General features: G+C 45.3%; 1 protein-coding gene across 3 annotated transcripts in view; it reads right to left on the bottom strand.

The window, feature by feature from the left end:
• The window catches only part of PLP1 (proteolipid protein 1), a 186,659-nt gene that overhangs the window by 94,944 nt on the left and 77,216 nt on the right, over positions 1 to 14,499 (bottom strand). For all 3 annotated transcript variants that reach the window (XM_063937007.1, XM_063937006.1, XM_063937008.1), the window contains exon 3: positions 3,014 to 3,278. In XM_063937007.1, coding sequence (XP_063793077.1) covers positions 3,014 to 3,278 — 265 coding nt within the window. The remainder of the gene's footprint in view (positions 1 to 3,013; positions 3,279 to 14,499) is intronic.

The raw sequence follows: 14,499 nt of genomic DNA, 5'->3' as shown, positions 1-14,499 counted from the left end.
TCGGGCCCTCATACCACCCCATGGAGTCTGTTTCTGATCATTTGAGTAGACACATGCACATTTGTGGCTTGCTGGAGGTCATTTTGCAGGGCTCTGGCAGTGCTCCTCCTGTTCCTCCTTGCACAGGTAGCGGTCCTGCTGCTGGGTTGTTGTCCTCCTACGGCCTCCTCCACGTCTCCTGATGTACTGGCCTGTCTCATGGTAGTGCCTCCATGCTCTGGACACTACGCTGACAGACACAGCAAACCTTCTTGCCACAGCTCGCATTGATGTGCCATCCTGGATGAGCTGCACTACCTGAGCCACTTGTGTGGGTTGTAGACTCAGTCTCATGCTACCACTAGAGTGAAAGCACCGCCAGCTTTCAAAAGTGACCAAAACATCAGCCAGAAAGCATAGGAGCTGAGCATGTGAAATTGATTGTCAATCAGTGTTGCTTCCTAAGTGGACAGTTTGATTTCACAGAAGTGTGATTGACTTGGAGTTACATTGTGTTGTTTAAGTGTTCCCTTAAATTTTTTGAGCAGTGCATATACTTTTAGCCTGTTTTGCATCTCCCATGTCCATAGGCCCCCATTAGACAGTATAATAACTCCATTACCCCCCCCCCCCCCGCCACCTAATTTGGCCAGTGTAATTTTATTATTATTTTACCCCCACCCCATCCCCAGCATCATAATGTTTTATTTTACCTCCCCCCTCCCCATTAGCATTACTCAACTAATACCCCTTTCACACTGCCCAAATAACCCAGTATCGGGTCGGTGTGCGGTGTGAAAGGGGCATAGACGAAATTGCGGGTCGCCTGACCCGGCAATTCAACCCGGGAATAAAGCAGTATTATACCCGGGTTGAATACCGGGTCAGTAGCTGCGTAAAGGGGCTCCCGGGTCGATGCATCCTGGGACCCGTTTACTACAGCAGCGAGAGGCGGCGCAGAGATGAGCTCATCTTCCAGCGCCACCTCCGCCCCCGCCGCCAGCTCTGCCCCCACTGCTATGGCAATCATATTGCCGTTTTGGGGGAAGCCTGCAGCAGCGGCCAATGCCAGATTACACCCGGGAAGGATCCGTTTCCAATTCCCGGGTGGGATTCAGCATTGGCAGTGTGAACGGGGTATAAATGAAGAGCTTAGCAGAGCGTGTAATGAAAGACTGATGATCAGTACTCCCTGCTCATGTTTTTCCCTGGCGACTGCTGCTCTTTGCTTCCGCCAGGTATTCACAGTGGGGACAGTGCAGGCTTTCCCCCGTGGCTGCTGCTCTCTGCATGAGATTGGCGGTTGTGGGGAAATTACCTTCCCAAAGCCGCCTAGTAGGCATTTCTGAATGATCGCATCAGATGTGACCATGTCAGGGAAAGCCCAGCCTGGTGTGATCGTATCTGATGTGACCATGTCAGGCAAGTGGTTAAAAGACACACAGGCCTTATAACTTCAGCACAAGGGCCAAATTCAATTAGTTGCAAAATCACAGTAATTTACTGCGATTCCCGTTTTTGCATCTTTTTTTTGCTACGAAAACTGACTTTTCACACGATTTGCCCTATTCAATTACAAAATTTGTAAAAACAGGATTACCATGAAAATTTGTGCTGAAAGTCTTGTGGGATAGTGAACAGAAATCCCATGAGACACTGACCCTGATCCGTCCGCATCTGCTTCTCCAGCACTGCTTAGGCTGCTGCTCCCAGGTGTGTGTGTGTCGGGGTGGCAGGATGGTTATTATGGTTGTGATTTTTGCCACAGCTGCAGTGCCCAATGCGGTACCCCGGAAAGGTCAGTAATAAAACATTGGTGCAATGTGTGTGGTGTGGGCCCCCTAGGACCCAGGGGCCCGTGTGCACTGCACACTTTGCACCCATTATAGAAACGCCAATTGTAGTGGGGGGCCCCACAACCTGCTTGCCCCAGAGCCCCCCCACCCTTAATCCAGCCCTGGCTGAAAATGAAAAGTGAAAAATGGGTCGATCTGTCTGTATCCCCTAGAATGGCTAAACTAACATCTGATAACAGTATAAAGGTTTATTATTGGTTATAATAAATATAGTTCTGGTACTTAAATGGGGTTAAATGGTTGTTATATGCATTTTTTTTTAATGTCAAAAATTATAGAAATCTTTTTTTTTCCCCCAGCAAAATGAGTGTTAAACTTAAAAGACATAAGAATGGGTATAAGTATATATTTGGGTGATTTTAGGGTATTTAATAAAAAAAAGTGGAAACAGACCGATTACTCACAACTGCAAGTCTAAAAACACTTGACCTGCTCCCAAATCACCCAAATATATCTACCTAATACCTTGTACCTCAATTTCCATTTTGCACTTTTTCACCCCAAAAATGACATGTCATTATCTGCCAATTAAAAATAATTACAAAATTATATGTGCCTAATTAGTCATTCAGGGGGGTGTCCCAGGGGTTCAGAACCATATCCTGAGTTATTGAATTTAATTTACGGTAAAATTACAGCAAAAATATTTATGTGGACAATTGAATAGGCACTTTTGCAAGTTTTTTTTACAACATTAATTGAATTTGGCCATTGGGGCACGATTCAGCTTGGTTAGCAGAAGTATGGAAATTGCTATTCTGTGATTTCTGCACTTCTGCACATGCAATCTAAGTCCCAATGGGGGGCGGTGACGGGGTGGCGTAATGGTGTGCTCCGTACAATGCATGTGTGTAAGGAACATTTGCAGGACAGGGTGGGCCGCAGCGGCTGCGTGACATCACACTCAGCCACTGCGACCCAGAACATGGCGGCCAGGCGGCTGCTTTGACAGCTAGGCTGCGATGGCTTAAGATGCGAGTGCATCACTTTTTAGCCGGGGAGGAACTGGCATGTGGGGCGGCCTTCCCCTGCAAGCTAGAGAAATTAGTTGTAGTTTCGCAATTTCTTGCAAAGCTACAACTCATGCTGAATTAGGTACTCCATTTCTAAAGTTGCTTTGCAAAAGACAACAGATTGTGTTATTTTTTTTAAAAAGGCATTAATAATCTTCTAATTACCTTGTCGGGGTGTCCTAGCCACCTCCCCAAGCAACGACAAAGTAGTTCTAAAGTGTGGACTGGGTGCCTTGCTCTCGAACTTCTACTTTTAGGTGGTCCACCTGTAACAGTCGAGATAAGACCTCCTTTTAAAGCTGATGGCTTAAATTCCCCAAGGATGTGTTTGATTGCAGTGGTGGTGTAAAATCCCTCAGCCAGGAGCAGAATGCCAAACAAGAAGAAGAAGATGGCTATGCCATAAATCACATATTGGAAGCCATTAATCCTGCAAAGACAAGAAGTTTATTAGTGACATCTCACAGGTTAACTTAATTAACAAGAATAACATTTAATGAAATAAAAAAAAATCACATAATCCCATGGGGATCTTTTTATCTTTATTATATTACCTGATGAACAACATGTAAGTAAATTAGGCATGCACTTTTACTTCGTGACATTCACTGTTAGGGGTAAAGTTACCAAGAATCAAGTTTGGTCCTAGTTTAAACATGATTGGCATTGCAGGGATACATGAGAGATTTTCAATATCCTAACTTCAAATTTACTAAGATGTGTGGTTGACAGATTCGGCTTTATTGGTGTGCTCTTCACTTTCCTAGGAAACCCAGGTGACTAGTTGGGGGAGGGGTTTTTAATGCTTTGGCCGGGGTGACCCCATGAAGAGTATCTTGTGACTGTTGCATTACTCCCCCCTCCCCTCCCGCGCTAGTAGAACGTGGCTCTGGTTCATTAAATATGGGGGACCCCCGCACATTTTGTTTCCTGTGTTTGTAAACCAGGGCCAGCTCAAAGAGCCTATGGCTGGTTATGCTCGGGGGGGCACACATTTTTTTTCTGCTTGTTAACACTTTCATTACATTTATACAGACAAGCACTGCACAGATCATACTGATCTGTGCAGGCTTCTGCGAAAACTATTTAAAAAGTGTATTTTGTCTCAAGTTTGCTTCGTGTTCACAAACATGATTCTTAAAATGTTTCTGAAAATGACAAGAAAAAAGGTTTTGCGCTGACCTCCTGGTGGAGAAATTTCTCCTAATTATTTCCTTTCTTAGGGGTATATCTAAACTGATACCACTGCTGCTACCCAAAATGAAGGGTATTTGCGCCCCTGCATTAGATAAAAAAACAAGAAAAAGAACAAAGTGGGAGCGCTGTTGGTATCACTTAAAGACAGACCTTAGTAATGAATAATTAATACTCATCACCGATGTAGACTAAAAAAAATAATAATTTTTAATTTGCCACATAAAAGAAAAAAACACAATAGTAATATTAAAATGCTAATGAGGTATTGTTAAGATGGAATAACAATAAAAAACAGCGGGGGGGATGTTCTGTCTAATTCCCTTTTCCCAAATAAATCCTTTCAAGCTCTAATGTAGATATTGCACATAGTTCCTATTTATTATCAAAAGTCTCCTGGAAAGATCCAGATATCAAATTGTCCTGGCCAGATAGAGATATTGTATCGTTTTTGCACATAGAATTGTAATTTGTAGATCTGTATTATTTTCTGGATAAAGTTCATCCACACATGCCACAGTGTAACAAAATAAAGCCAGCTGATTGCAATGTCCTCTTGTGAGTATTAGAAACAAAGAATCCTTTAACACACAGACCTTTTATAAATGGTTTACCTGGGTCCCACGGCACTGATCTATACTGATGCTGCCTCTTGACTGACTCCTGCTGGACCCGCCAGCGTTTTACAACATACAATCCGGTGTTTCCAGCGCCGCCCTTCCCTAATTATACCCGCATGTTGCGGTTCAAGCCTCATTTTCCATCCGTTGTCTAACCTGACCCCACATATATCACGGCGGCCATCATTTTGGTTATTTTACTGAGTTTCTTTTGTATACAGATAGATATATTCACAACTATCCTCTTCCATCAAATATTCCATACCTCATATTATATTAATTTATGGTATAGAGTTATAAAAATATATGATTGATTTTATATTGAATTTTATAATATAAATATGAGGTATGGAATATTTGATGGAAGAAGATAGTTGTGAATATATCCATCTGTATACAAAAGAAACATGCGGGTATAATTAGGGAAGGGCGGCGCTGGAAACACCGGATTGCGGGCGCTATAAAAACACATTACTGGCCGCCCTAAAAGTGTCTGAGGAAGCCGCCAAGGAAATAGGCGGAGAAACGCGTAACACGACAGCTCAACGGAGTGCCGCTGTGCACACTATTCTAAACAAGAATCCAACACAGCACTGACGTCAGTGAAGTAACAGGACCACATGAAATGCACGGACTCTAATCCTCCTCCTCCTATGTTGTAAAACGCTGGCGGGTCCAGCAGGAGTCATTCAAGAGGCAGCATCAGTATAGATCAGTGCCGTGGGACCCAGGTAAACCATTTATAAAATGTCTGTGTGTTAAAGGATCCTTTGTTTCTAATACAGTACTCACAAGAGGACATTGCAATCAGCTGGCTTTATTTTGTTACACTGTGGCATGTGTGGATGAACTTTATCCAGAAAATAATACAGATCTACAAATTACAATTCTATGTGCAAAAACGATACAATATCTCTATCTGGCCAGGACAATTTGATATCTGGATCTTTCCAGGAGACTTTTGATAATAAATAGGAACTATGTTCAATATCTACATTAGAGCTTGAAAGGATTTATTTGAGAAAAGGGAATTAGACAGAACATCCCCCCGCTGTTTTTTATTGTTATTCCATCTTAACAATACCTCATTAGCATTTTAATATTACTATTGTGTTTTTTGTCTTTTATGTGGCAAATTAAAAATTATTATTTTATTTAGTCTACATCGGTGATGAGTATTAATTATTAATTACTAAGGTCTGTCTTTAAGTGATACCAACAGCGCTTCCACTTTGTTCTTTTTCTTAAAATGTTTCTGTGTTGTATTTTTTTCTATTGAAAGCACTTGCGAGTTGGGTTGATGGTGTATTGCTGATTGTTTGTGGATTTAGACATGTTTCTGCAGCGGGGTACACTGGGATTCCACAAGGAATACATCAGGGTGCAGACAATATCTGTCCTATATTACTATAGCCTCCCACTGTATTCAGGAGGCAGCCTCTGAGGCAGGTGTTATGGCGGCCAAGGCATCTACTACGTCTATCCTGGCTCGTCGAATTCTGTGGTTAAGGTCCTGGAAGGTGGACCTGGACTCCAAAAAGACCTTGGATGTGCTCCCTTTTAAGGGAGACATCCTCTTTGGGGAGGATATGAACATGATCGTGACTGACTTAACGACTGCCAAGACTGCGTTTCTCCCAAGTATTAATCCTTCTGCTCCGAAGGCTAAGAGTACTACTTTTCGTTCCTTTCGACCTCTAGGGAAAGCAAAAGGTCAGGCGTACCAGAGACGGGCTCATGCTTCCAAAACCACTAAGCCCAAACCTAAAAAATCCTGGGCCGCTCGTCAGCCTGCTTCTAAACAAGACAAGCCTTGTGCGTGACAGGGCGGGCCTCTCCCTTGGGGACAACAGGGTGGGAGGCCAACTTCTGCAGTTCGCCCATGCCTGGTTAAAGATCACTTCGGACTCCTGGGTGCAGCAATTTGTCTCTCACGGGTATGCAATCTCTTTCAAAAGACGTTCCCTTCGCCAGTTCTGCTCAATGGTTATCCCTTCAGATCTGTTGAAAGCGCAAGCTCTACACTTGGTTGTACAATCCCTCCTGGACACAGGAGTGGTAGTGCCGGTACCTCTGTCCCAGAGAGGCAGGGGATACTATTTGACCCTGTTTCTAGTTTCGAACCCAAATGTGTCCTTCAGGCCTATACTTACCCTCAAATCATTGAACAAATTTGTGAGAGTGTCCAAATTCCGTATGGAAACTCTGCGCTCTATTGTACTGGTCATAGAACCCAAAGACTATTTGGCATCCCTGGACATACAGGATGCTTACTTGCACATACCTATTGCCATATCGCATCAGCAATATCTGCGGTTTGCAATTGGCAACCTACATTATCAATTTTAGGCTCTGCCATTTGGACTGGCCACGACCCCTCGGATCTTTATCAAGGTCATGGCTGTGATGACAGCCCTTCACCGTCATCAGGGAATCAGTATCCTGCTATATCTGGATGACTTGCTGATCCTGGTGAACTCCCAAGATGTTCTCCTCAATCATCTTGAACTGACGGTCCTATTCCTACAAACCCACGGGTGACTCATCAACTGGAAAAAGTCCTAGCTGGTCCCTGCTCTCAGAGCATGGTGCACCGGGGGGGCACTGCTGGACACACACAGTCAGCAAATGTTTCTGTCTCCAGAGAAAGTCCTGCAACTTCAGGACAGGATCAGATATTTCCTCTCTCGCCCAAGAGTGTCGATACACCTGGCAATGCAAATACTAAGTCTCATGGTGTCGGCTTTCGACATGGTGGAGTATGTTCAATTTCATTCCCGCCCTCTGCAGAGGTTAATCCTTTCCCAGTGGGATGTCCTGCCTCATCTGATCAGGTCTCAAATGATCTCCTTGACTTCGGTGGTTCGTCTATCACTGAGCTGGTGGCTACAGGACCAAGAGTTGAGCAGGGGCCGTCCCTTTTGGATCTCCAACTGGGTCCTCCTGACAACGGATGCCAGTCTGCAAGGTTGGGCTGCGGTTTTGGAGCAACACTCTCTCCAGGGTTGGTGGACCAGGGAGGAATCTCTCCTGATAAACATTCTGGAATTGTGGGCAGTGTTCAATATGTCGACACTGGCCCTGTCTCTGGTGCAGAACAGGCCTGTTCAAGTACAATCAGTGGCATACATAAATCATCAAGATGGCACTCGAAGCCAAAATGGCAATGATGGAAGTGTCAAAAATCCTTCGTTGGGCGGAACACCATATGCCAGCGATATCAGCAGTGTTCATTCCGGGAGTACTCAACTGGGAAGCGGATTTCCTCAGTCATCAGGACATGCATGCTGGAGAGTAAAGTCTTCATTAGGAAGTCTTTCAACTCCTAGTGGACAAGTGGGGTCTACCAGATGTAGACCTGGTGGCGTCTCGACACAATCACAAAGTTCCAGTCTTCGGATCAAGGACAAGGGATCCTCAAGCAGCATTCATGGACGCACTGGCAATTCCATGGAACTTTCAGCTGCCCTACGTGTTCCCTCCAGTACCACTTCTGCCCCGGGTTCTACAGAAGTTCAAGCAAGAAAGAGGAATACTACGTCTAGATGCTCCAGCGTGGCCCAGACGGCATTGGTTCTCAGACCTGCAGGGTCTTTCGATACAGCGTCTTCTTCTACTTTTCAATGCCCAGACCTCCTTGTTCAGGGCCCTTGTGTCTACACGGACCTGGCCAGACTGGCTTTGACGGCATGACTCTTGAAGCTTCACTCCTGAGGGCGAAAGGATTCTCCGAGAAGGTTATCCAAACTATGCTGAAGGCCCGGATTTATTATAGGGTCTGGAATTCTTACTTCACCTTGGGTGCTGCTATGAATTACAATGCATACAAGTTCAGCACTGCCAGACTTTTGGCTTTTCTGCAACAGGGCCTGGACATAGGCCTTCATCTGGCCTCCCTCAAGGTTCATATATCTGCCTTGTCGATGTGGTTTCAGAGAAATAATGACGTTCATACTTTCACTCAGGGTATTTTACGGATTCAGCCTCCCTATGTCCCTCTTGTGGCTCCATGGGATCTGTCTGTTGTCTTGAATGCCCTGCAAGAGTCTTCATTTGAACCTCTTGAGTCTGTGGATCTTAAATGCCTTACGCTTAAGGTCGTATTTCTGCTGGCTATTGCCTCTGGCAGGAGGGTGTCGGACTTAGGCACTTTGTCCTGTCATCCGCCCTTTCATATTTTCCACCGTGACCGGGCAGTTCTTAGAACTCTCCCCAGTTATCCACCTAAGGTGGTGTAATCTTTCCATCTTATCCAAGAGATTGCGGTTCCGGCCTTTGGGCCTAATTCAGACCTGATCATAGCAACAACTTTGATAGCAGTTGAGCAAAACCATGTGCACTGCAGGGGGGGCAGATATAACAACATGTGCAGAGAGAGTTAGATTTGGGTGGGTTATATTGTTTCTGTGCAGGGTAAATACTGGCTGCTTTATTTTTACACTGCAATTTAGATTTCAGTTTGAATACACCCCACCCAAATCTAACTCTCTCTGCACATGTTATATATGCCCCCCCTCCCCCCCTATAGTGCCTGTGGTTTTACCCATCTGCTAACTAACTTGCTGCTGCAATCAGGTCCGAATTAGGCCCTTTATCTCTTCTGGTTTGTCCTCCAAAGAGCGGTCTTTGGATGTGGTACAGGCTTTTCGTATTTACATGGCGAGGACTGCCTCCATCAGGAGGTCAGATACCCTTTTTGTACTTTTTGGTTTTCACAAACGTGGCTGTCCTGTGAATAAGCAAACCTTGGCCAGATGGATTAGAATGGTGATTGCACAAGCTTATGTGCAGGCTGGAATTCCAGCTCCTGCTGCTATCAATGCCCATTCTACTCGGTCTGTTGGATCTTCTTGGGCGACCCGCTGTGGCACGTCCGCAGAACCATTGTGCAAGGCGGCTTCGTGGTCCTCAGTTAACACGTTCATTAGGTTCAATGCCTTTGATACTTCCGCCTCCCAGGATGCTTCCTTTGGACGCCGGGTTCTTGTACCCGCTACAGTGCATCCCCTCCCATGAGGAACTGCTTTAGGACATCCCTGATGTATTCCCTGTGGAATCCCAGTGTACCCACTGCAGAAAAGGAAATTTATGGTAAACTTACCATGGTTAAATCTCTTTCTGCGAGGTACACTGGATTCCACGGGGCGCCCACACTAACACACTTAGCTTCTTTGGGTTTGTATGGCATTAGCCGCTAGTCCCTTCTCCTGTTGTGAGAATGTGGTTCTATGTGACTAACATCTACTGTCTCTTTTACCTGCTACTGCATTGGACTGGTTAACAAAACTGGAGGCGGGGCTATAGAGGAGGCGGTGCGGTGCATACTGGAAACAGTCAAAGCTTTAGCCTGTTGGTGCCTCGGATCAAGATCCAACTGTACACCTTGATGTATTCCCTGTGGAATCCAGTGTACCTCGCAGAAAGAGATTTAACCATGGTAAGTCTACCATACATTTCCTTTTTACAGTTCAAATCGTGATTTTATTCCTCTGTTCACCTTAAAACAATTTCTGAGTTTGAAAGAAGCTTAAACACGCCTGAGAATGCAAACTCGGGTGAACATGATTGTTGGTACTTTTACCCCTTAGGGGTATATTTAATTAGTGTCAGATCCTCTCTGACGGAGAGGATCCGACACTTCACTATTCAATTTGCGGGCATTTTCGACAGGTTTTGCCCATTTTCGACAATGCCAATCTGTCTTTTTTTAAAGTCTAATCGGCATTTTCAAAAACGGGCCAAGAACCTGTCAGAAATGCCCACATATTCAACAAAACAGGTGTATCGGCGGGCGAATTCGCCAATCCACCTGTTTTTCGACATGTCAGGATTTCCGACAAGTCAAAAAAACAGCCCTTTAATTGAATAGGGTGAATCGAAATTCACCCTAACATTGGCCAAAACGCTTGTTTTTCGACCCGTTGGAAATTCCGACAGGAGTTGAATACCGCTATGAGTCTGCAATGTTTGATATTCTCATTTCAACAGGTATCTGATAAAATGCAATCAAGTACAAGAATGAAGGAGAAACTTAAGTGGCTTCATTAGTATATATTGATTGTACTGTAATAACAGTAATAACATGTTAACAGTAGTCAGAGCACATGTTGCCTTAAGTAAAAAAAAACTTAAATATTTGCATAGTATAACAAGGTGTGCATGGACAGTGTTACAAAAAAACATGACATGTCCCGCAAGAGAAGAAGATAGGAGTCCTAAACTAATACAATTATAACATAGTAACATAGTAACATGAACATAACATAGTAATTGAGGTTGAAAAGAGGCAAAATGCCCATCGTGTTCAACCTGTATTAAATTGTGTTGATTATAATGTACCTGCTGAAGTAATGTTTTATGACTATTTAACAACTATAAATCATGTTACACCCAGATTAACCATGTCAATATTTTAAATGTTATAACCTTGGATATCCTTTTCAATCAGAAATTTATCCAACCCTTTTTTAAATACATTTACAGAGTCTGCCATTACTACCTTCCCTGGCAGTGAATTCCAAATCCTTATTGCCTAACAGTGAAGAACCCTTTCCTCCGTTGTGAACAGAATTTCCTCTCCTCCAGCCTCAGCGAGTGCCCACGTGTCCTAAACAGTGTTCTTTTAATAAAACATTGCTCTGATAACTCTTTGTAAGGCCCTTTACATATTTGAAGATATTAATAATATCTCCTCTTAGACGCCTCTTTTCCAGTGTATACATATTCAACCTAGTTAGCCTTTCCTCGTAGTCCAGTCCCTCTAGCCCTTTAATCAATTTAGTAGCTTGCCTTTGAACCCTTTCGAGTTCACCGATATCTTTTTTATACAGTGGTGCCCAAAACTGAACACAATATTCCAGGTGCGGACGCACCAATGATTTATACAGCTGCAGGATTACATCCTCGTCCCCTGTCTCAATTCCCCGTTTAATGCACGCTAGCACCTTACTTGCCATTTTTACTGCGCTTTGACATTGTGTACGGTTATTAAGCCTATTATCAATGAATACTCCCAAATCTTTTTCCAGTACTGTTACCCCTAGACTTTCCCCGTTTAATATGTATGATGCAAGTTTGTTTTTAATCCCAAAATGCATAACCTTGCATTTCTCTAAGGTCCTAGTGGATGCTGGGGACTCCGTAAGGACCATGGGGAATAGACGGGCTCCGCAGGAGACAGGGCACTTTAAGAAAGAATTTGGATACTGGTGTGCTCTGGCTCCTCCCTCTATGTCCCTCCTCCAGACCTCAGTTTGAATCTGTGCCCGGACGAGCTGGGTGCTACTTAGTGAGCTCTCCTGAGCTTGCTAAAAAGAAAGTATTTTGTTAAGTTTTTTTTTATTTTCAGAGAGATCTGCTGGCAACAGACTCTCTGCTACGTGGGACTGAGGGGAGAAAAGCAGCCCTACTCACTGAAGATAGGTCCTGCTTCTTAGGCTACTGGACACCATTAGCTCCAGAGGGATCGTACATAGGATCACACCCTTGGTCGTCTGATCCCGGAGCCGCGCCGCCGTCCCCCTCGCAGAGCCGGAAGACAGAAGCTGGTGACAGAAGCAAGAAGACTTCAAAATCGGCGGCAGAAGACTCCAGTCTTCATATGAGGTAGCGCACAGCACTGCAGCTGTGCGCCATTGCTCCCACACTAAATTCACATACTCCGGTCACTGTAGGGTGCAGGGCGCAGGGGGGGCACCCTGGGCAGCAATTAGAGACCTCTTGGCAAAAGTGGGCATATATACAGTTGGGCACTGTATATATGCATGGGCCCCCACCATATTTTTACCTCTGCAGAATCACGGTAGAAGAGGGTAAAAAGAGAGGGGGGGCACATAAATTTGGCGCAAAAACAGTATATACAGCAGCTACTGGGTTAACACTAAGTTACTGTGTGACTCCTGGGACATATAGCGCATTTATACACATTCAGGTACCCTACTAAGGCCGGCGATTGCGTCAGCCTGGATGTGTAGTGCTGTAGCAGCATGGACAGATACCTTATCTGAGGAACTTGATACCTTGGACAAGGATACTATAGTACTGACCCTGGGGCATATAAAAGATGCTGTCCTATATATGAGAGATGCTCAAAGAGACATTAACCTACTGGGCTCTAGAATAAAGGCAATGTCGATTTCTGCCAGAAGGGTCCTGTGGACTCGGCAATGGACAGGCGATGCCGACTCAAAAAGGCACATGGAGGTTTTACCTTACAAGGGTGAGGAATTGTTTGGGGACGGTCTCTCGGACCTAGTCTCCACAGCTACGGCTGGAAAGTCAAATTTTTTGCCATATGTTCCCTCACAACCTAAGAAAGCACCATATTACCAAATGCAGTCCTTTCGATCACAAAAAGGCAAGAAAGTCCGAGGTGCATCCTTTCTTGCCAGAGGCAGGGGTAGAGGAAAGAAACTGCATAATACAGCTAGTTCCCAGGAACAGAAGTCCTACCCGGCTTCCACTAAATCCACCGCATGACGCTGGGGCTCCACAGGCGGAGCTAGGCCCGGTGGGGGCGCGTCTCCGAAATTTCAGCCACAAGTGGGTTCACTCCCAGGTGGATCTCTGGGCTATAGAGATTGTGTCTCAGGGATACAAGCTGGAATTCGAAGAGATGCCCCCTCACCGTTACCGCAAATCGGCCCTGCCAGCTTCCCCCTTAGAGAGGGAAATAGTGTTAGCTGCAATTCACAAATTGTATCTTCAGCAGGTGGTGGTAAAGGTTCCCCTCCTTCTTGGGGAAGTGGTTACTATTCGACCATGTTTGTGGTACCGAAACCGGACGGTTCGGTCAGACCCATATTGAATTTAAAATCCGTGAACATATACCTGAAAAGGTTCAAGTTCAAGATGGAATCGCTCAGAGCGGTCATCGCAAGCCTGGAAGGGGGGGATTTTATGGTGTCTCTGGACATAAAGGATGCTTACCTTCATGTCCCCATTTATCCACCTCATCAGGCGTACCTCAGATTTGTGGTACAGGATTGTCAAAACCAGTTCCAGACGTTGCCGTTTGGTCTCTCCACGGCACCGAGAATATTTACCAAGGTAATGGCGGAAATGATGGTCCTCCTGCGAAAGCAAGGGGTCACAATTATCCCATACTTGGACGATCTCCTCATAAAGGAGAGGTCCAGAGAGCAGTTGCTGATCAGTGTAGCACGCTCTCGGGAAGTGTTACAACAGCACGGCTGGATTCTAAATATTCCAAAGTCGCAGTTAATTCCTACGACTAGTCTGCCCTTCCTGGGCATGATTCTGGACACAGACCAGAAGAGGGTTTATCTCCCGATGGAGAAGGCTCAGGAGCTCATGACACTGGTCAGAGACCTATTAAAACCAAAACAGGTGTCGGTGCATCACTGCACGAGAGTCCTGGGAAATATGGTGGCATCATACGAGGCCATTCCCTTCGGCAGGTTCCATGCGAGGACCTTTCAATGGGATCTGTTGGACAAGTGGTCCGGATCACATCTACAGATGCATCGGCTGATCACCCTATCCCCCAGGGCCAGGGTGTCTCTCCTGTGGTGGCTGCAGAGTGCTCACCTTCTCGAGGGCCGCAGATTCGGCGTTCAGGACTGGGTCCTGGTGACCACGGACGCAAGCCTCCGAGGGTGGGAAGAAATTTCCAAGGTCTGTGGTCAAGTCAGGAGACTTGTCTTCACATCAACATCCTGGAACTAAGGGCAATATACAACGCCCTACATCAAGCGGAGACCCTGCTTCGCGACCGACCGGTGCTGATTCAGTCAGACAACATCACTGCAGTGGCTCATGTAAACCGCCAAGGCGGCACAAGGAGCAGGGTGGCGATGGCGGAAGCCACCAGAATTC

Source organism: Pseudophryne corroboree, chromosome 8, assembly GCF_028390025.1.
Source record: "Pseudophryne corroboree isolate aPseCor3 chromosome 8, aPseCor3.hap2, whole genome shotgun sequence".
In the NCBI taxonomy this organism is placed as follows: Eukaryota; Metazoa; Chordata; class Amphibia; order Anura; family Myobatrachidae; genus Pseudophryne; species Pseudophryne corroboree.
Note: the sequence above shows the minus strand (reverse complement) of the source record. Positions and strands in the feature narration are given on the sequence as shown.